General features: G+C 37.6%; 1 protein-coding gene across 5 annotated transcripts in view; it reads left to right on the top strand.

The window, feature by feature from the left end:
• Nucleotides 1–23,990, top strand: part of grid1a (glutamate receptor, ionotropic, delta 1a) — a 299,840-nt gene that overhangs the window by 243,725 nt on the left and 32,125 nt on the right. For all 5 annotated transcript variants that reach the window (XM_080868622.1, XM_080868621.1, XM_080868623.1 and 2 more), the window contains exons 5-8: nt 7,070–7,123; nt 16,819–16,992; nt 19,854–20,015; nt 21,135–21,254. In XM_080868622.1, coding sequence (XP_080724748.1) covers nt 7,070–7,123; nt 16,819–16,992; nt 19,854–20,015; nt 21,135–21,254 — 510 coding nt within the window. The remainder of the gene's footprint in view (nt 1–7,069; nt 7,124–16,818; nt 16,993–19,853; nt 20,016–21,134; nt 21,255–23,990) is intronic.

Here is a 23,990-nt window from a genome sequence, read left to right as displayed (position 1 = left end):
AATCAGTTTGGTTGTAAAAGTAATTTTAAACAATCTTTGCAGTCTTTGCTGTGATTTTATTTCTCTACTTTTAATACTTTATTCAGCTTTTTGCGCTTTTGAAAAGTCTGTAACTTTATCCAAGTCAGAAACCCATACCAAGGAGCGTTATTGTGCCAGACACTGCACAAGAACTGGCTGACTTGTGTTGTTGGAGTTCAGCCTTTTCTTATGTTCCTAATTTATGCCACCATGGAACACATTTGCATAATGGCTACCTAGCGGCTAGTTTGGCATGCCCTCATATAATGCTAATTGAATCTGAGAAGAGTTTGGTTATGATATTGTTATGTGAAGATGCTATTCTCTTCAGTGCGATTAGAAATTCACTTTGTATATTTTCCAAAAAAAGACAAAGTGAACTATAAGTATTCTAAATGAATTTTACCACTACTTCTCTTCATTTTACAATGAGATATTTTCCTGATCTGAGCACAATTCAGTGCTGACAATCTTATCAATCAGAGGGTTTTTCTTTCAGGAGGACCCTTTCAGAGAAAGACATCTAAAAGAGAGAGTTTAAAGACTCTTTTTTCCTAAATTTTCTAGGATTTTAACCAATTCTACTCATGCCACAAACTACAAAGACATCACACTGTTTGAAAAATAGTAACTGCTCCTTCACCTTTAAGGTTCTTAAAGCTTCACTGAAATCTTTCACTCAGGAGGTTCTTCAGCCTACTATGCTATTCATAAAATGTCACACCGAGTTTTAATCCTTTTAGTGACTCTTGGAAATTCCCCTCACAACATTACAGCTCACAGTTACTCCAGCAGCTTATAGAGGGAATACACCACAGGGAAAGTTGAAGACCACTTCACAGTTGGGATTCCAGCAAACGAGTGTGGCATCTCTCACTAAGAAATCCTGTTGCTTTTCAATATAAGTTATGCGATATTAATGCTAATCTCACAATTTTCAATCAGTTTTAACAAAGTTTTATAGAACATTATCACTGATTACTGATTCTGCCTATTTTTCTGTATTTCAAAACATTCTATGACTGAACATGACGACTGAAATGAACACTTTATTGCTACTATGTGCAGTTCCTCTAATTTTATTTTATTTTATTTACCAAGGCTAATGTACCAACTGGTGAGTCACCTAGTAAGGACATTAGCTATTCCACTCATGTCTAGCGTAAGGCGTGGGAAGCTAACCACATGCAGAGGAAGCTAGCAGCCTTAGTGCTATGGCAGATGGGAGTCATGATTTGTTTTTAATGCGACACACGTGTGCCAACTCCTTAGAAGGAACACCTGGTCTTAAAAACTCAGACTGCAGGGTCAGAAGAAATTTGTCCAAGCGTTGTGGTATCACTAAAGACTATGGGACAATAGCTTGTATCTTTTAAGAATTACTTTATAATAAGACGGTAGTGAGGAATGCATTAGCGTATGTAGTCATGAGTAGTTTGAATGCGTCTATACTCGTATACTAAGGGCATTTGGCATCTTTTTGTTCAATGCTCTGTCGAGGGAGCAGATTAAGTGGTCTGAAGGTGTGTTTCCACAGCAACAGTTGCAAGGCTGAGCTCAGAGGGACTATTTTGAATCTTTTATGACAGACCTCATTATGCCTTTCTGGCTTCTTTGTGAGACCCTAATACAGGAAGAGCACAGAAGGTGGGACTGCTACCAAAACCTTTCATTGTTCACCCTCTTAAAATCATGACCAAATGCTAAGACCTGGTGAATGGTATCCACTTAAAAATACCAGAAACAGTTGCCCCCTGCCGAACCTTAAAACTGTGTGCTTATAACACAAAAAAAATATTTGTTTTGGAACCCACACATTAAGCAGCAAGAAAAGATGGGCCAAAAGGAATAAATGGCAAACCAAGACTTCATTTAGCATGGCTACATGAGCTAATTTGCATGGTTATGGAAAATGCAACCCTTTGGGTGATGTGAGATCATTAGCTGGACCACATCTCTGGACGGTCAGCCTCATGTTGTGATTGTCAATGACATTCACATGCAACAGTTCAGCTATAATACATGTATTTCACAACCAATTTGATTCTTTTGTTTTAACTAATGAATGCATGACTAAATTTCTTTTTTCTTCATGCATCGAATTAGACCAGAAAAGGGTTAAATCTCTGCAGCAGAAATAACAGTCACAAAGTGACACCGGATTACTGTTTAGCCAGTTCAGTTTCAGCTCTCAAATCCTGCAGTCTGAGCATTGTTTGCCTCAGTTTCTGGGTCAATGTTGTCCTTGTGAATTCAGAATTTTCAATAATGCAACAATAATATTTGGGCTCATGACTCTGTAAATAAATCACCACATGGCTTCAGAGGAGTCAGAGCCAGTTAGAATTTCAATTAATGCTGATGCTTACTTCTGCTTATTCTGTATACAATTCAGAGTTGTGGTGATCAGGATAGTCTGAGATTCCATTTAGAAAAGTATGCGGTTGGAGAGATCTGTGAGTCTGCAGATATAAATGTTATTGTTGCAGGTGGGCGGACTGATAATTATATAAATGACTACTGCATGAATCTTATTTGCTTTATTTTATGGTACATACTGTAACAATGTGATGTCTCATGAAACTAAAACAGAAATTGGTATCGCTTGGTGATTCTTATTCATTTTATATTGTCAGGCTGTAGTTAAATGCTTCAGCAACATTGAATTTTGATGATTGAGCCAAACTGTAGATTGCCTTACAGGGATCGGAATAGTTGCTGTAAAATAACGAGAACAGTACTCATTTTAAAAGCAAACAGTGGATTATCGCAAGTCATACATTTGTTAAGCTTCAATGACAGTTTTCATATCTTACTTTATTTTTAAAAATTCTGATGCAGGTTGTAATAGATATAATTTAATCTCCACAAATGTTTTGATTATTTGGTTTTAATAAGACGAGCAGCTATTAATTGTTTCCATTTCCCAATCCTGAAATATCTTGTAAGATTCAGTGGATAGTATTGGCTTTGTTAGCATCAGACAAAGAGCAGTAGGTAAACAAAACCACAATCAAATACGTATTTGATGTTTGTCTTAACATAGTGTTTATCAATGTCATTGTCATGGACAGTCTGTGTCAATACAATTCATTAGCAGAAACTACAGCCTTCAAAATTATTTTAAAACTAAACACCACTCGGGATTAGTATCAGCAAAATCTTAATATTAGAACTTTTATGAAGATATCATGTATTATATGTGATTTATGTTGCATTTGAAAGTATTACTTTTATGGAGTTATGCATAATAATCAGGCAGCTGAGTGTGCAATTCAGATTGGCTTTTAAAATGTGATTTTTGTAACGCAACAAATAATCACACTGAATGAGTTTACACTGAGCACTCTGACATTCAGGAGATTTATCCTCAATCTGAGCCTTACTCAAACCACCACCAACCCTCCCCACCTATTTTCACATCCTTCTAACTGCAGTTCCTGTCAATCCCTTTTCGGCTGTCACGGTTTTAAATTGGAGTTGGCATTCTCTGACTGCCTTTGTGGCATTGCTACTGTATAAGAACATGCCTGGGGTCCTCTGCGTCTCTGATTAGAGATCTTACGATGCAAGGCATTGGCTGTATCAATAGAATACTCCTTAGATGTCACTCAAGGGTTTTGTCTGTGCCTCCTCCTCTAAAACCCCATTTCTCTCCAGAGTTTCACTGTTACATCATCTTCTGAAGTGAATGGAAATAAAGAAAACACAAAGCTAAAATTGCTCTGCTTGGATGTTGATAACATTTAGGGTTTCAAATGGATTTTTAGGCTTTGGTATGATAAATTCCAAGCAAAGTGGAAAACCCTTTCATAGTTCAACTGAAATAAGACTACATGCGATTTAAAAGAGGGGCTGATTAGGCAAAATAATGTAGGGATTTTCCTTGGACCCAAGCTGCTCTTGTTTTTAGGAGATACGGGTTTTGAATCCTGATGAGCAACTCTCTTCAGCATTTCTGAGACCCCAAGTTCTTGCTTGCCTTGATTCACGTTTTGAAACGATGGACTGCCTGAACTGTCACTCGTAAATGGAGATACAGAACAAAACAACTAATGAACTTTGATTCTTAATTTAGTTTCCTGTTAAACATAGTTGTATCAGTTGACATTTAACAACACTCATCATTCTCACATTTTCCTCACTTAGATAACACTGATGAAAAACGACAGCAATAATAAGCAATGACTTCTCACAGTATGTCTACACAGTTATGTGTTCATCACATACGTACAGAAACAGAGTTAAACATCAGCTTGCAAACATAATTTAGCATAACGAGGGTTTGTGTCTTAAGTTGTAAGTGCAGAATTGTGCTGTGAACTGATGGTGAACCTCTCAAGTGTAGGGTTCTGTTGTGCCCACGGCTTCAACAAAACACTGCATCGCAGCTGGTACACATTAACTAACCCATACTACACACTTGACTCTCTTTTTACCATTATAGCATCTGACAGACTTTGTCTGGAACAACGAATGCACTTCAAGGAGCTGTCGACTCTCTTGAATGTAAAGGCTATTCTTCAAGGCAGACAATAGTTATCATTGTCAGCTTTTATTTAGGGCCAAAGCGTCATTACCATGATTTGAATGAATATCATACAGAGTACAAGAATGTGGTGTGTGTGTGTGTGTGTGTGTGTGTGTGTGTGTGTGTGTGTGTGTGTGTGTGTGTGCGCGTGCGTGCGCATGTTTTTTTTAAGCATTTAACCTTGAGATTAACACTGAATTGTGTGTCTTCGCCAATGTTTTATTGATGATGAAGTTATTGTAGAAGTTATGCTGAAGTTGTTTCTCAATTAAATTAGACTGCCCTTCTCTTTTGTGAAGTGATGTTTAAATTTTATGTATTATATGTAATATCCATGTAAAAAAAACAATAATACGTCATTTGAGCCATTTGAAAAAAACACTGCTGAGATACTAAAACTAACCTGCATTGAATCCTTTTCACATAAACATTTATTTACATTTTTTTTTCAGAAATAACACTATTCAAGGTTTATTTTCAAAATCTCCATACCTTAGTTCACGCAATCTCAGCTATAACCTTCTTCTTTTTGGTCATTTTTGTAATCTAATGCGGTCCCATCAGCTCAACCTTGAACACTGTTGCTGATGTTGCTTTGTTCCACTCATGCGATCTACTGTACAACACATGCACACATACCCTCCACTGTTTTGCTTGAAGGTTTAGCAACACAATAGAAAGCATTTACTTTTTTTCTGCCCTCATCACCATCATGTGAAATGTGTAATTAGAAAACTGTACCAACCTTCTGAATGTTTATAACTATAAATAGTTTAATTCTTGATCCTCGTTTAGTCCCATTTAATGTGCAGTGTCCAATAGTAACAACGATCTGAATTGTCTTGATCTGAATATTAAATTGTCAGTGACCAGCACATCTACAGTAAACAGGGTAAAGTTTACCATTTTATATGTGAAAATATGAACATTTTTGAGGAAAAAGCTTCATATATGTTGTCAAACAGGAAACTAAACACTTAAAGTGATTAGAAGCACTATTTTTCTACATAAATCTCCAGTGGACCATTGCACCCGCCATATGTCTGGTGTTTTGTGGCATTCATTGATAATGTTGGCATACCCATTTGGATTTCAAGGTAATTTTTTAAGGCATATGGCCCCACTTTTTCATTTTAAGTATTTTAGTCATGGAGGTAAATATTTCTTGTGTGCTGGTATGGTCCTCTTACAGTCTGATGAGATCAATTTGGCAATGAGAGGAACATTAAAATAAAATCATGAGGCTTCCAAGGTTTTAAGATTGATTAGCAGCTTTTGAAGCTGTACACTGCACCGCCTATTATTGATGAGCATGGTGTTGTTTAGTAAAACCACAGGGCTCAATCTTTTATATGTTCAAGCATCGGTCTTCTGCTTTAAAAACTAATGACATCAATTGGCAGAAGAGCGCATACAGTGATGTGTTAAGCAAGACAGATGTGTTCAGACTTGTGACCGATGGAGGGACTTCATTATTCATAAGAATAGTCATTTTCATCTTTCCCATTGATTTTAGGTGGTTCTTTGTTTTTACATACACATCACTAACTGCAGGTTACACTTTCCTTGTGCTCTAACTACCTTAACAGCAGTCTTCTTTGCTGTGCATATTGGTTACTCCATTTAGACTTCAGGCAGAGAACGTATTGTTGTGACTGCAGAGCAGCAGGGTAAGAGGAAAGATTAATACATGTAGACGTGCGCCCTTGTATTCAGCTGATTCCATTCAGTGTGAATAAAATGGAAAAAGTCACAAAGCAACCATTATGCATCGAAGCTAAATAAGGTTTCTACCACTTGACGTTTGACTATCTGTAAAATTTAAATACTGTTGCACTGTGGCAAAAAGCTGCGTGCTTTCAATGCAGCATCTGCCCTTTTGGAAAATCAACATAGTTTCAAAATAAATGAGAAAAACTGTGGCTCCATCTAAGTAAAATATATAACGAGAATATGATATTTGAAATTGTTTATTGGTTGTCTTTCTGTCTGAGCATTAACACGACATTACATATGATACTTACATCATTATTTGCTCAACTCATTACCCCTCTAGTCTCCCTTTGGTGCCACAAGATCTCATGGTAATGCATTTCTATCCAACAATGACACCTACTTCCACGAGCTCCCTTTTTGTGTCATTATTGTGTTTTAAAAGGGAATGTGAAATTATTATGGCAATTGAAAGAGGTCCCATTGCAGTGGGCAAATTATGTGCATTTGTACTGCAGGCTTCATTCTCACATCCAATGTAAAAATACAGCACAGCGCTATTTAAAAAGCTTGGTTGCTCCAATGTGCTACAGGCTGTGTGGTTTAGTTGTATTCTCTGCACACTGGACCTGCAGCCTCTCTGTGTCTGAGGATGTCTTGATTTACAAATTAAGCTCCAGAGACACCTGAGAAGAGACTTACATGGACTACTGTGTGATCTCAATGAATTTGTGCACTTGGTTCCTCAATTGTCCTCCTCTTTCTGTTTCTCCTCTCTCTTTCTCCTTTAATTTATCACTGCAGGCTGTGGAAACAAACCTGGCATCCAAGGACAGCCACTGGGTCTATGCCAATGAGGTGAGGCCAAAACACACTTGCATGCACCTGAGTGAATTTAGACCTTCATGTCAGTATGCCTCTTTCAGCACTCTCACATGCTCCCAAGGCATGTGAGACCTATGAGGCCTTCACTACGCTTTCATATAGAGTTAAATAAGCAGCACATCATTTGATTTAATCCTGAGTGCCTGAGGGACTAGGCCTTTATTTGATATTGTATAACTGTTCTCGCTTAAAAGTCCCTACATTATGTTTTTCCTGTAACATATATTCAGTTATATAGCTTTTTGTGAAGCTCTAAAGTCCACACCAAATGAGGTAATTCTTTTCCACTGCCTCCAAAGTACCTGAAACTCCTTATTTGTAGTCTGGGCCATTTTCCGTTAGATCTCTATGTCACTGTGTAACCCGCTGGCATAATGCCCACCTAGCAGCTAGTTTGCCACACATTCAAAGAATGAGCAGCTGCCTCAGTTGAATCCAGATGCAGACAGCTGCAGCTTCTGCTAGCTCTGAAATGTATTAGCTGTGAGCAAAGCACACCAAATGTTCTGTTGACTGTAAGAGTAAATAGAAGAGTGTTCTTGTATTCCCGGCCTCTCAGAAACTGAAGGGGAATACTTTTATTCTGATGGTAATGTTCACACAACAAAGTAAAGTTCCTATATCTTCACTGCTATGCTAATGTGGCCAAAGCTACCATGCTATGTGATTGCCTGACCTGCACAGTACTTTAATACAGCTATATACACATTAAAGCAGTTAATGCTTCAGATAGCATGTGAAAAGAGGTGGTGCCTTGGTATTAAAAGCTGTTCTAGTAAAAATCCATAGGAAAAATAACAAACCTGTAAATGAGCTTTGCATGGGCACTTTAGGTTTTGTCTTTCTTTCCCATCACCGTACCATTGCTCTGCACGCCTTGACCTAAAAAGGCTAAGTGTCTGTGGTACCAAAATTCTCAGGTTCACTTTGTGAATACAGAAAAGTGGCCTCTTTAGCTTTAGTGCCCAGGATTGCACTTGAGTTGATTCACAATTATTTGGAGATGTCGTAGCATGGAGGGTGGGAGCGGCACTACGAACAAGCTGTGGTTGAAAGATGTTAAATAGAAGGTTTCTCCCAGATAATTGACCTGAAATATTAGGCTTACTGTGCCCAGCAGCTCCACCTCTAGCGCTTACAGTACACACTGTTGTGGAAGTTTTCCACTTAAATAAAGCCTGCAGACGAGCGGTGAGCGGTAGCTAACATTCTTTAATCCAAAGCACACAAAAAACAGACAACCAAGCTTGATGGAGCCCCTGCATGACCGCGGGGCAGGGTCAGCAGAGTCTCACTGAGCCTAACATGGCCCTCAGTTAAATACCTTCTCCAGGAACAAGAGGCAGTACACAGCTGTTTCACACCTTAAGGTTCACACTCCCTTGCTACTTCCCAGAGTCCTCAAAGAGACAAAAGACTGGTCCTCTGGAGTTCCTGTTTCCCCCAACATCCTTACTACACCCCCTACCATTTGTCTTAAGTATGAGTGTAAGACATGTTAAAATCCAGTGGCACCAAGGCATTACAATAACGTGATTAATACATAAGTGAAAGAAATTCCTATACAACACACATACACACAGGGACATGCATATCAGTGTCCATTTTATGTGTCTTTAAACTTTTTTAATACCATGCATCATCTCGTTTTCAAGGGGGTATCAATGAATTTTAATAAAACATCACCCCCTGACTTGTTGAAACATTTCACTGGAATCCAAAACATGACACATATTGATTCATAATCCGCAGACCGTGATAAATGTATCTACGCTCCCCTGACAGCCACATTATTTAGGCAACGTTTCTACAGAGATTGTGATACTGAGGTCGAGAGAGAAAAGCTGTTTTTTGGGGTTTTTTTAATTGTTTGGCAAATAACTCGTAATATAAAGGCTGAAAATGCGTTTTGGATGCACTACACATTAGACCAACCAACTAGAATAAAACACTTATCATTTATGCTTTAGTTAAAAATTCAAAGTGCAGGATATTTGTAGCTTGAATATTGATTTGCAAAAGTTAATGAGGCTTAGTGTGTTGAAAAGCTTCTGTTATCTGGCAGCCTAAATTACCCAATTTTAGACTATAATGAGCTTTTATGAAAATAATGACCTTGTCGCATTTTGACCATGCGTTTCAGCATTAACATAACTAAAGTATTGACTTACGACAGCTAATGAGAGCAGGAGTTCTTTTAAACCATTTCTGCATCTGGCAGCTCATATTATCCCATTCATATTATCAGACATGCTTTTGTAGTCTCAACATGAGGATGTGATGGGAGCTGCAATTTGAAGCAGTATTCACAACCAAACTCACGCATAGCTCTCAGTCAATTAGTACAGAACTCCACACACATTAGCTTTAATTGCATCTGACTCTGGAATAGTATGAACTAATGGCATGTTAATTTCTCCTGCATTCACTTAATGGTGGATATGATGCGGCTTACTGCAGACTTATGTCTCTGTGGGATGTGTTTTAAAAAAAGACCAATTTGCCTGTTTTTGTCTTTGAACTATGAAATATATCATTTGATTTTTTCACTCGTTTTTCTATATCCCTTTCTCACAACATAATTTTCCATTCCCTCTCCCTTCTGTTGCAACACAGTAAGGATTGTTTTTTCCACTCTATCCCTGCCACACTCCCAGTATTTTTTGTTTATTGTTTTCTCTTCTCGCTTCCACCTTCCATGCTTTTCATATAATCACTCAAGATAAACTGCCCATAAAGCTTAAGATCACCTTGAAATGAGAATAACACAGACACGTTGCAAATTCAACCAAAACAAATTCAATTACCACTGTTGACAGCTCTTTTTTTGTTTGGGGGGGGGGGGCTTCCCCCAGCTCTTGGCCTCCAAAGACTTCTCATTTATATAACAATCACATGAAAACTCTGAGCTGCTATCAAGTCCATCATTTTCTTAAATCCTGTTTTCCCTCATCTTACACTGTTCGCAACAACACAACACAAAAATCCCTTGCAAATTGAATCTAGGTATGTATCAATGTGTAAATGATTTACCCGCATTGCCTGGTTATCTCGAAAGGGGGAAGGGATTTAAAGGAAGGTGCAAAGCTAATTTGTTTCCATTAGCCTGAGATTAGATTTCTGTGAAGTTCCTTACATGGCTTATGGCAGAAAGATTGTGCACTCTTCTTTTTTTTTTAAATTCATTCATACGCGTGAGAAGTGAAACAAAGTAATTTTAAAAAACTGCATCTGTTAGGGATCACTTTTTTCAGCAGCTGCAGGTGAATTCTGTAATCCTCATTGCTACATGGGTACAGTATATCTAGATACTGTTTCCTGCTCTCAAAATCTGAAAATCCTTTTAGCCTGACTAGATGCAATCACAAAATCCTGCGGGGAAATAACAGAGGCCTGTTACATCTTTCCTCTGAATGCACCATCAGTCCCTGCAGACAGTTGGTACTATTCAGCTGGTCATGACAGAGTTGTGGCATACATTTTAACCAGGTGATCATAAGGCTCACCGCTGCTTGCCCGCCTCCATCAGCTACTCATGCTTCTGCCAGGCTTTAGACCTCACACAGTCAAAGAGCATGTGGCACAAAGAATGTAATCTGTCAATCATAAAATGCAATAGAAGCTTGCAGGGAGAATTTTTTGATATCCCTGGTTTGCAATGCAGAATTTTAAGAGTCGTAGACACAGAAATTATAATCGTTGCCACCACAAGTACTTGTTTTTGTCATTAATTAATGTGTTTCTTTTTTTTAAAAAATTCTACAAAGTTGCCTTTCTACACTCCAAGTTGACCATCTTCAGATTACTTGTTGGGTTTTCACAACAATCAAAATTAAAGATTTGAATTGTATTGTATAGCACAATAAAATTAATCACATCTTTACAAATGAGAAGCCAAATATGCCCATCCTTCAATTGCAAATGTTTCTAGATTAGACTGTGTTTTCCAGCCAGCTGAGTGGGTTTGAATGGCACAGAGATCATGAGCCCTTGGGATGAAGGAAGTTGCTGAAAACACAAATGAACTAACAACATAATCTTTCAAGAGAAAAAAAGTGAAAAGCTTTGAAATTGTTGTGCAAGAAGTGCAATAGGACTTGATGTGAGCACGAGGGCAAAGAGATGATAGGCATTGGTGTCTCGCTAAACCACCCACTAAACCAGGTTTCTCCAGCTGCTAGCACACCGAAGGCTGTCTGCCTCAGACACCGTCTAGTCGACTCAAATGGATTGTGCATCCTGGGAGGATTTGTCGTTGTTTCTTTTTTTTTCTACCTTCAAAGGCCAAGATGGTGACACTTGAGAATGTTTGATGGATTAGGTGGTTGTGCCTGCTGTGACAGACAGATTCAGGGAAGACAGTCATAATGTGACTGATGTCTCGAGTAGCTGCCTATCAAGCAACTGAGATGGAAACTCTATTCTAAGGACATAATCACCACCACATAAGATTGTGAGATTGGGAGGTGGATTACCAAAGAGGCCACTTGCAACATAAAAAATATACAGTTATGGTACAAAATATACCCTTTTCAAATTCTAAGGTTTAATGTATCATGGCAGAATAAATAAAATCTATTTTTCAGCAGGTCCTAAAATTAGTCAAATACAACTTAAAAATACAAAATATGAACTACTACACCATGTCATTATTTAATTAACGGAAATTAAGCCACAATGCAGAAACAGTGTGTGCAAACTAAGTATACTCTTACTGCACATGCATAGAGAGGGAAAGCAGCAGATGAGTGTTTTTAATCAAATGCATCCACTTAATTTATGATCAGCAAGTGTGATCACCTCTAGGACAAAATAAGTTTTGGTATGTTTTAGCATTATGGCAAAGACGAAAGATATCTACAGTCGTCCTTGAGAAGGGGTTGATTAATCCCATAAACCTGGGATGGGTTTTAAGTTCTAAAGTAGGAAGGATCATTGTGAAAAACAAGGCAATCAAGGCAATTCCACAGGCAAATTCATCCTAATGTCAGAGGGTGATTGGGGATTGCTTTACAGCCACAGGACTTGGGCACCTCTCAGTCATTAAGTGGCTCATTAACTTTTTTTGTATACTAAACTGCTCTAGAGTCAGATGTGAGGCCATCTGTCTGACAGCTAAAGCTTGGGCAAAATTGGTTCATACGTCAGGACAATGACCCCAACCACAGCACCGTATCTACAAATGAATTACATTTTTATCACTTTTTTTTTTTTAAATTGACGTATTGCAATGCCCCGGTCAAAGTTCAGACCTCAGCCTGATTGAGATGTTGTTGCAGGACCTTAAAAGTACTGTGCATAAATGAATGCCTGCTAACTTCAACGAACTCAAACTATGTCATAAAGAGATAAAAGAGGACCAAAATCTCTCCACAATGATGTGAGGCATTGATAAAGTCAGACAGAAAATGATGCTGATTGATTGCACAAGCTTTTGAATGACGGACTATACTTTGTTTTTCACACACTGTTTGTGCATTTCGGCTTCATCTTTGTTAAATAATGACACGTTATTGTTCACCTCAGGTTGTATTTATTGAATTTCCGACCTGGTTAGACATTTTCAAATATTAGATTTCTCATACAAAAGGCTATATAATAATGTATGTATCTATTTTATGTTATAGCCCTTTTTACCATTAAGCATGTTGAGCATCCATGCAGAAACCTAATTGGGATGTCAAAAAATTATCTATTAACCCAGAAATGGTAACTACAGGAGACATCCAGTGCCATGGTCATAAATCTAAAGGACCCCAGACAAGAGACCTCCCTTATGAAGTACCTTATCTAAATGTTACAGCAGTTACAGCCACAGACGTTTTATGTCATCAGGGTTAATAAATGGGCAGTTGAAATTACATACAGACACACAGCACCTCCAGGCTGCAATTTAAGTTCCATCATAGCAATGAAACGTGCACTACCACAAGTGATGATTCCGGCTTGCACTGTGCCTATAGTTTGGCCTACTGGCCTTGTGAACAATGGTCTGTGTAATGGGATTGCTCACACAGCTGTGCTACCCTATAAAAAAAAATGATAATGAAAAAACAAAACAGTAGATTAATAAATACATCGTTGTTACTCTTTACATATCATCCCACCTTATGTCACATTTCTGATAACCTATTCTAATTAATCAGCCTTTTTAATGGAATTACTATACCATTAAATAATAACTCATGCAAAGATGCAATAATGACTCAAGCAATCTCTGCTTCCATAACTCCTCACCAAAGCTGCAGAAATGACATGATGTGTCCAACCATAGGATGCCCTAGTGTTTGCATCCTCGACTATTTTGAAAAAGTAAAAAAAAAACTTTGTTGGCATGTCTCAGCTTAAAATAATAACTGCTTTCATCTACTTGAGGAAGTGATACAGTGTCATTAAATAAGCTGTTGTGGTTTATTTAGCAAATCACTTTTTGCTGCCAGCGCTTGAAATCATTATTAATAAAGCCTAATATAACCCTTGTTTAGTTATCATTGGTCTAATTTACCAATTTGAAGATTTAACTCTTAGATCTTCACAAACTGCTGCAGTTAACTGAAGCACAGCTACTGTATGTTATCCACATTATTCCCTCTACATAGTGACCCTAAAATAATAACATATCTAATGTTATTCGGTCCTCGACATTGTTAATAAATAATCGTAATGCTGCTTGCTTGATTACATATGATTTTTCAAATAAATGAAAATAAATGTAATATGTTTCTCGTCGCTGTCACAAGTAAATAAGTTATTTGTTAGGGAAAATGTTCTAAAACACTTCTTCAGTAAAGACTCAGAGAAGAGAAACACACAGAACTTCTTGCTAGCAAGGGCAGCCTCCACTCTAAGAGACTCCAGTGAGAGAACTGCCCCGGTCTTTATTTATACTCCATTGAGCGTGTGTGTGTGTGTGTGTGTGTGTGTGTGTGTGTGTTGAACAAAGGGTCATATAACCTAAAAGCAGGAACAACATCCTTGGTCATAAAGAGGGTAGTCTTCCCCCACACCCAATGTATGGTTTACCAAAGATAACACAGTGAAACCATACAAAGGGTAGGAAGCTCTACCAAACATCAAACAGATCTTCAAGTTAGGATGTATCTACAATAAAACAAGGTACGACCTCTCCCATGCTCCCAGGATGTGGGGGGTGAACCAAGCCTGCTAAAAATCACACATCCTGTCACTACCAAATAACTACAAACAGCATCCTACCATAAGCAAACTTATATCACTAAAAGATTATACTGACTACTAAATACAATTTTCCATTGACATTATTTCTTTGTGAAAGTACAGTATTTGGTGTGATTCCAGGTATCACAGTTAACGATCAGCTTTTGGAGGACAGGATTGTATCTAATTTAGAAAATCTTCAATTTTGTACAATTTTCTCAACAGTATCATCATATCTTCTTTTTGATGTATAAGAAGAAGATGTTTATGTATTGAAATCTCCGTTTCTGATAACATCGGTCAATGTGTAACAGATAAGCAAAGACTTCTTTGGATTTCAGTATTCCTGATGTTTACCTTTATTTTTCTAATATAAAATGACCGCAGGGCAGCAATGATTCATGTATATCACTAGATCATTTCATAATATAATAATATTATTGTCTGTCTAGCTACTGAGAGCTGTTCTCCCTCAAATATGTATTCAAAGGACATAAAAAGGTGTGCGTGTTCATTGACGAGAACACCTCAAAATAATATCATAACCACGGGGCTTTGCGCTTCATGTCTAACTCCTATTTCCTCTTAGCTTAGTCACCCGCAGCTTTAAAAGAGCACCTTAACTGTTAATTAAATGATTGTCAGATTAATGCTATAATTTTTATATATTTCTAGTGAGGGATTAATAACATAGAATGAGCAGCACAAAGAGGATAATTTAGGCTTTCTGTCAGATAGACTTGATTTGATTAATATGTTTTGGTCGTTGAAACATTGCTATACTTTATTCCCTTTTTCTAATATTTAATAGGGTTATTTTGAAGGGGCTTTAACAACTTGAAGTAATTTTGTGACACCTGTAGAGTTTAAAAGTAGTTTGTATATTATCTTTTTTCATCAGAATTAATATTGCAATTTGACTTACAGGCTACTATAATCACATAGAGTGGCCCATTGAGATTAATAACCCTTCTAACGGTTCAATCCATCCCTCAGATGACCATTGCGGTCCGCTTGCTTGAAATATGTGTAATATCTCTCCTCAAAGTTTAAAAGGCACATGTTTCATGAGCCATGTCCTATTGGGAAATGTCACAGCCAGGTCAGGTTATGACATAAATGTCACATGTGATGGTGACAGAATACTTGGACTAGGTGACACTAAAAGTTATTAACTTGGATGGGAGAGCTCATTTCTGTGAACCATGTTGTGAACCATAATTTGCCCGATTAAAGTGTCCTGGCAACTCGTGAATATTCATCAGTTCCACTTGTCTGGCTGTGAAGAGTCTGAAAAAAAAGAGTCATAGGAAAGAAATAGATGAGCTAGAATCACCAATGAGACAAAAGATATTTGGGAAATTGACAAAAGAAAAAAGTTCAGCGTGCTCACCACATTGCGTTTTTACAATATGTGTTTTTGACTTAAGGTATATGTAAGAAGAACAGTGTTGAAAAGCAAAAGGCAGTTTGTAAAAAGGCAGATTTGGACTGACAATTTGTAGTGAAGGAACAAGACTGATGGTCAGGTAAAGTAAGGTAAAGGTACAAAGAAAGACTTATTAGGAGTGATGGGAAGATAATAAGAGATTGAAAACCACATTAGGCTGAAAGAAGAAAGGGCCTATACAATGACAGAGTCCCTGAGAAATGAACACTGAGTCTGGACAGAAACCAGCAGGAGAAAAATAATTTAGGGAGGTCAATGCAAAAGAGGTAGATCAAAATGTCTGATTAGGAAAACTGATAAAGAGCATGTATTGAGGGGTGTTTGGTGAGGGACCTGGGGATACTTGAGTCTTGACCCGACAAAACCTCACAGATTTATTGTCAGATGGCATATGAACTCAGTGTTTCCCCGGAGACTCATTGTCTGCCTCAGCATTGACGATTGTCTGGCTCTGAAAACTAGTAGGCAGCTCAGTGTCTCATGAATATTGATCTGATGCTTCACACAAGTATCCCCCATAGAAGAGGACCAAGGGTCACCTGAACTATTATTGTGATGGATATACTTCAAATGATCATTGATTTGACTCTGTAATGGCAAAACAAGAAGGCTTTGTAGAAAATGAAGTCTGTCTTTAATTGCTAAAAAAGGTGTTTAAATCTTGAAATGACTACAATTATTAAAATATTTTGTGTTTTTTTTAATAGAAAAAAACATTAACTTAATTAATTTGGTTTATTTAACAGACGTATTTGATGAATTAAGCTTTGGTTAAACATTAAACATTTATAAATTGATACAGAAAATTGACATTCTTAAAATGAAGATGACCAAATAAGTTTACATTTCAGCCTCACCATTTATCCATTTTTAAGTCAAGCCCCTCCAAAGTTCTATCTTATTCAAATTTCCACTAAAATCCACAGTTTATCTCATTATTTCACATTGTGCAAATGTCACAATCTAATACAATATGTGACTTTTCATAACTTGTATTCAGTGGAAAGGGGGAATTAAACTGCTTTGTCATTTTCACCTTTAGGAGGTGAGCGATGCAGACATCATGGAGTTAGTTCACAGCTCTCTGGGGCGAATGACCATCATTCGTCAGATCTTCCCGTTGTGGAGGGATACCAATGTTCGCTGTATGAGGAACAATCATCGCATCTCGTCTCTGCTCTGTGACCCTCAGGAAGGCTATCTACAGTCCCTGGAGGTAAAATATACTGAAATATGTACTTTTGAAGCCTTACAAGATTGTCACTCAGACTATATTGACCTGCACGTTACCGTTTAACAAATGCAGTACAATCTATTAACTTTTTTTTTTAGTCTTGTTTAATATGACAAACAAAATTTAAAAAAAAAAACTCTTTAGAGTAAGTTAAAGGACTATTATACTAATGCCTGGCTCCATAAATCAGGACTCAGAAGATTCTTATCAATATCAGGTATTCTACAAAATATCTATAAAAATTTTAATGGTGAATAAAAAACTGCATAAATGCACTTAAGGCAATATGATTTGAAGCCATGTGAATTATTATTTAATTTAGACAGTGGAAGGTTGACGTGATTCCTTAATCAAACATACATGTGAATACATTCTACTATATTGTGTATAAACATTTATTAGGTCCCATACTGATGCTGTGCTTATTTATATAAACAACCACTCTTATTTTTTTCCTTTTTCTCAGTGTGATGAAGTGTGTAATTTTGCACAACCAGACCAAATACTGGTGGCATATTGGAGTGTTAAATGGTTCCTTATCGTTTGCTTGAGGTGACTGTAAAAGGTTATAAGTACCTGTTGTCAATTTGAATGCAGTCGATTTCAGCAGATTTTAGTGGAGATGGTTTCTTTTATTATTATTTTTTTCCTTTAATCAGGAAAAAGTAACAAAACAGGTAAAGAAAAATCTCTGCTCTTAAACCTTCATTGTCAATGAAAATACTGAGCGTGCTCGAAACACATGTGTTTAATTAAGAGCCTTTAAAGATGCACAACAGTAGCAGTGTGATGGACATTGTCACAGTGGGTTTTAGACTGATAGCAAGTTCATGCTTGTTCTTTTTTGTTAACTTTATTTTTTTGCCTTATACATTTTGCTGTGGATACTTTTAAGATAATAAATGTGTGCTTCAGACCAACAAACTTATTTAATATACTTCATCCAGTACCAGTGACAGATAAATGAAGCAAGATGTGTTTTTTTCTGGTTTGTGTTTACCACAAATTGCCTGTATAAAGATCTGAACGTAATTACTTACACAAATTTTCCCCGGTATTTGTAGTGACTGTACAGCGTACGCATGCAACCATAGTGTAAAGTACAAGCATCTGCCAAGTGCCAATGAATACAAATACTAACTGATTATGCATGCAACAGAATATATATTAAACTCCCTTGGTACGATAATTATGAGGGACATGAATGCCCATGAATATCAATGACTGCAGCTTAGTGTGTCTAGAGACTAACTGGCAGAACAGAGCAAATTATTGTTTTAAATGAAGGAAAAGGGTTGTTTTAATAACACGCAAATAAATTTAAGTGGCAATGAACCCAAATTACTGTAAACCCGAAATCAGTGCATTACTTGTTAATAAAATCTGAAACTGCAAGCTTAATAAAGGCTTCTGTAGTAAAAGGTATGCTCTAAAAATTCTGCTGCCTTTGATTCGTATTAAGGATTTATCAACCAGAGGAAAGGTAAATTCAATCAGTGACAAGAAGGGTCAGTGTAGAAGACTCGCCGTTTGGCTTTCTTGTCTTCCTTACACAATGTCATTCTCTTCTTTGAGTCTTTAAAGTAACCTCACTCACCCAGCCACGTATTGCTTTCAATGCAGAGTTAAGAGTGGCTCTCTCACACTTTTGATCAATCCATCTGGAGTGAAATGGCTGTGCTCCCTGTAGCGCTATTGAAATGTTCACATTCCTTTTTATCCGTACTCCAGACAGATGGCAAAACCATGTGGTGTGTGCACCCACAGTCCTCAATAATTCACATAAAAGAGGGTTAAATAATGGGTAATGGCCGTTTAAGCATTCATCAGAATTGTTAAACAGTGAGTAAAGTACAGTGCTTTACTGTACTAATAAGCCCTTTTTCAATGCTTCAGCTGTGGTGTAACCTTAGAAATCCAGAGATATCAAGCTGCATCTCACCTGGACTTAGCTTCTGACTCGGTGACCTTGGGGAGTTAACTTACATGATGTCTTACCACAGAGAAGCCGCTGCTTGGAGTGGCAGCTACTATTGCCTCTCTGGATATTCTGCTGTGGGAGGATTTGACTTGACTTGACCTAGAGGAGCTATCAAATCCACTGTCACACTATAACAGCAAGCATTTGACATGATTCCTCACACGACACACTGCAATTGAATGGGACACTGAATTCATTAGGCATGTGATTACCGAAGCAGAAACAATTGTTGTTTTGGCATCAGACTGCAGTGGCATCATGACCTTCGCCTCCTGAGTGTTTCATGGAAATTGTTTCACAAATGGAAAAAGTCAAATACCATCATTTTTCAGCAAATCAGCTTGAGTGCTCAAGTAGAAAGCTTCCTGCAAACATAAATTTGGACAGTCATGAAAGAAGTAAGCAACCCGGTCTTCTTTTCATCACCAAAAAGAGGTCCAACTGTCGAAAGTCTTGTCATCATCAAAAGGCGTAGAGGCAATGTGTGGGCATCCTCCAGTTTCTTGTATGGCTGTGGATCCAAAGCAGAAAAGAGCATAGCATAATATGTCCATGTGCACATCTGCAAGGGAGTATAATTGTGGTGTCCCACTGTCAGACAAAAGAAGCAAGAGTTTATTATTCACCAACAATATTTCCTTTTTCTTTTTTTACAGCCCACCTCACCAGAATGAAAAACAAATACTTTTTACTTGTGTGCCACTGCTTTGAGTTTCAGCACCGAGACACTGTGATATTTCCTGCAGTCCTGAAAACTAATATTTGTTTTCTTGGCGGTATGCTGAGTTTGTGTGCTGTTCTGTGTCACAAAGAAGAAACCAAGAATATTTTTTTATTTTATTTTATTGTTTTCCCTCATCAGGTGTCCAATCTCTACTTGTATGATAGCGTATTGATGCTGGCAAACGCCTTCTATAGGAAGCTTGAGGACAGGAAGTGGCACAGTATGGCCAGCCTTAACTGCATGAGGAAGTCTACCAAGCCATGGAATGGAGGATGGTCTATGTTGGACACTATTCAAAAGGTATTTGGGATTGAAGTCACTGTTGCTTTTTGTTTGGTTTTGGCTTGTTTTTAATATAGACACTGCTGTTTCCTTCTAGTTTTTCTTCTTCTAATAGCAGTTGTTTATGGAGTATTTTTTGTCACATATGACTAAGAGTCTGAAATGCATAATGAAGAATTTATGAGAAGCATTAGCATCTATAAAGGGGATTTTTACACTCAAAAGACAGAATGGTGCAATGAACTATTCAGTTATTTTTAAAATGAAACCAGTTTTTATTTTGTGGAAGATTCTGGGCTTTGACGCCTTTGCTCGTACAGCCGTCTCTGTTCCCTCATTGAAATAAGGCGTATTATAGCAGAAAGTGGCTCGATGTCATCCATTTCAATCTGATAATGGAATTTTTCATTGTTGCAGAGAGTCATGCTGGTTTAATCTTAAGTGTGAGAGGAAATGACCAAGTTGAACATGACAAAACGGCAAAGAAAAATGGTGTTCATTGTAGCGGCTATCATATTGTTATGTTATGTCATTCATATGACATGATTTAAGTGAACTAAATTTTCTCTTACACTTTAAGCTTCTTTCTAAAATGCATACAGCGTTTTGACTGGTTAGTGCTTCACAACAACTCAACGTTTGGCTGAACTTTTCTAAATTGTTTTTGATAACCTCCTACTGTACCTAAAGGTCTTGTGGAATGGAATTCATAGGTTAAGGCTTATCATCTTAGAAGTTGCATACATTTTATGGAATGAAGGATGGTAAACAAAACTCTAAATTCATACAGTTCTGTGCAACAAAGCTCCATCTGAGCTTTCGTTAAACGACTTTTTATTTTAAAAGTAGTTGATTTTTTTCTCTACAGAGCCTATTCTATAAAGCAAGTTAATCAAATAAACCAATTGTTTAATGTAACTAAATTTTGATGAAAATATTATGTGCAAAGATATTTATTTTGTGTAATAGAATATGTGTAGGCTATTTGTTGTTATTGTTATTATTTTTTTTCCAATACCTGTAAACTTGCCTAGATCGTAGACACAAGCACACACCTTACAGGACTTACCGCTGCTTCTTCCCTTTCTTTTTCATAACATCTCACACATTTAATACATTCAGCTGTTGTTTCAACAGGGGCGGATAAGTGGCCTGACTGGACTGATGGATTTCCGTGCCGAAGGCTCTAATTCTCATGTACAGTTTGAGATTCTTGGGACCAGCTACAGCGAGACATTTGGGAAAGATGTGAAACGGGTCAGTCTGGAAAATTTTATGTATACTTATTGTACTTGTCTCTTGAGTCCTGGAAAATGTACCAAACACTTGGCAATTGTTTTGCAAGTTGTGACAGTAAAACAAAAGGAAAAAGAACAGAGACACAGAATCAGATTTATTAGGACATGTGTTCTCCTTTTCATATCCATAAGTAAGCATATAATATATTATACAGAATAATATATTGGATTTTGCAACATTTTCTTTTCACAACATCATATATTCTGTACATTAGAACACAAGCTAGTTCATTGGAATAGTGCTGGGTGTTTACTTAGTTGAGGGCTGTAGAGAAATGTAACTAAAATTAAACTGTCATCATGCAAATGCCCCTTTTCAAATCACCTATATTTAGGCAGTCAATTTCAGAACAAGGAAAACTGTTGTCCTGACAGTTTATTTTCTGTAAATGTTTATTTATCGCACGTAACAGTTGTGGCTAACTTATTACCAGCGAGGACCCTCTAGGATATGTGTCCATGAGAATCAAAACTTGGTAAACCTTTTTATCAGATATCTTAAAGGTCCTTTGGGGGTTTTTGCTAGAGGAAATATTCCATCGAAGCTGTCCACTTGTCTTTTGGTTTTGTATCGTCACTTCCCAATCTTTATTCTTTGGTTCAAAGCCCTGAAGTTAAACGTTATTTCTTGGTTCAGGAGGTGAATTAAATGAACTTACATGCAGGGCAGATACTCATCTGTACGTAAACCCCTGAAAGCTGTGGTCACAGGGATTAACTACTTGTCAATTAGGTGCCAGGTATTTGGGTGCCCTCTACTGGAGCTCTGGAATTAAACTGCTCTTTTTCCTATAGTCATCCATTTCATCACACCAACCATCTTGGCTTGTTCTACGATCCAAGAATTCAAATAAAAAGTGTGTGTGTGTGTGTGTGTGTGTGTGTGTGTGTGTGTGTGTGTGTGTGTGTGTGTGTGTGTGTGTGTGTGTGTGTGTGTGTGTGTGTGTGTGTGTGTGAGAATATACTTTTATTATTAGAGTTATTATTAAAACACACCATCTCTCATGACGGACACAGACATTTGCCTGTTTTCCATCAGGCTCTGTAAGTTGATTTTGGACTTTTTACTGCAAAACTTGTTTGATCTTTGCGACGGTGTAGAGCTGAAGTGAGAGATTGAGAGCATTATTTGTGCTCTCCTTTCTTAGCTGTAATTTGTTTGTCGCTGTTTGTCCTGATTCAGTCAGGGGCTTCTTCTTGAATGAAGAGGAATTGAGTTTCTTGGCAATCTATGTAGAGCAGGACTGACCAGAAGCGGTAATGAAGATTTAATCACCACTCAGCCTAACAGAAATCATGGAGCCAATTCATCATAATGTGGTCATTAGCATTAGCTAGGAGGACAGACACCCAGAGGAACATATATACACACTGTGCACTCCATAATAAACATGCACTGTACAGCCTGTTTATCTGTCTGAGATCCTTGTTGAATCTCAGAAACCTTCAAGCATACAGCCAGGCAAACATAGAACAGAGGCCAGAGAGCAAGCTAACATGTGGACGCTTATATCTCAAAATCATTAGAGGCACAAGGGGACAGCAAGGCCAGATAATGGGGACAGCAAGGTCAGATAATGGGGTGCCAGCTGCATTCAGTGCTGCTGTTCATTACCTGGTGTGTTCACTAGCTGGCAGAACCATTTACTCTGAGAAAACAGACATGAATTCATCTACCGCTCCACTCTCTTTCTGTACGACACTAATTATTATACCACACTAGAATGCCTCTGCAATATGATGCAGGTTCCTGTTTTTGCTGTACTTTTTCTTTCCCAAGTTGGGTGTAAAAGTGAGTCCATGCCAACCCCTCTCCACCCTTGCCAGCCATCCCCATTCTGTCCCTTTTACTTCCCTTTTATCCTTTCTTCTCATTTCCCATCCTGCTCATCCTTCCCTCAATCTGGTCACTTCTTCCCTTCTTCACTAACCCTTTCTGCTCATTTTTCAGCCCTGGTTTCCTCCCTTTCCATCATCATTTATCTGCATTCAGTCCATTTTCTTCCCAGCCTGATAGGTCTTAGATGAGGCGTCTTTCTGGTTAGAAACTGTAATGAAGACTGAAATACTATTTCCTGGATGGCTACTGTGAGTTTTCTCCACCATCTAGAACTGATGCAGAGTGATCGATGCTGTTGTTGTTGTTGTTGTTTTGGTTTCCCAGTTTGCTCTTATTGATGTGTCAGCTCGTCTATAAGCAGATATTGCTAATGACTTCCAGCTTACACGAAGCTCTCATAGAGAAAAGTCAATTCATTTGAATGTAATTATTCCTTCAAGCCACTATCTTGCATGTATCATGCAGTAGTTATTCGCGAATGTGTCTACAGCAACAGCGCTGGTGTTAATGTATTATTCGGAACCACTTTTTAACACACTTAAACTAAAAATATTACCCTACATTAAATATTACTGTATATCTGCTTGATAGTCTCTTAAAAGGGCTGCTTTGAATTCTCTTCATTTAATTTTATGGTTGCAGTGTTAGTCATGGAACTATAACATGCAGCAGCTAGTGCTGATGTTCCCGTTGACACTGTTCCTAACTGTCCTATTTTGCAATGAAAATAATCTATGATATGGCGGCCTAAGAAATGTTTGTTGGGAGCTAGATTCCAAGCTAGAAGATATTACGAACATACTTTAATCTAAAAACGTTTTGAGTCCTAACAGGAGTTCAGTTTGCTACAATGTA

Source organism: Rhamphochromis sp. 'chilingali' (genome assembly GCF_963969265.1).
Source record: "Rhamphochromis sp. 'chilingali' genome assembly, chromosome: 20".
NCBI lineage: Eukaryota > Metazoa > Chordata > Actinopteri > Cichliformes > Cichlidae > Rhamphochromis > Rhamphochromis sp. 'chilingali'.
The sequence above is the reverse complement of the archived record's forward strand: the minus strand, read 5'-3'. Positions and strand labels throughout refer to the sequence as shown.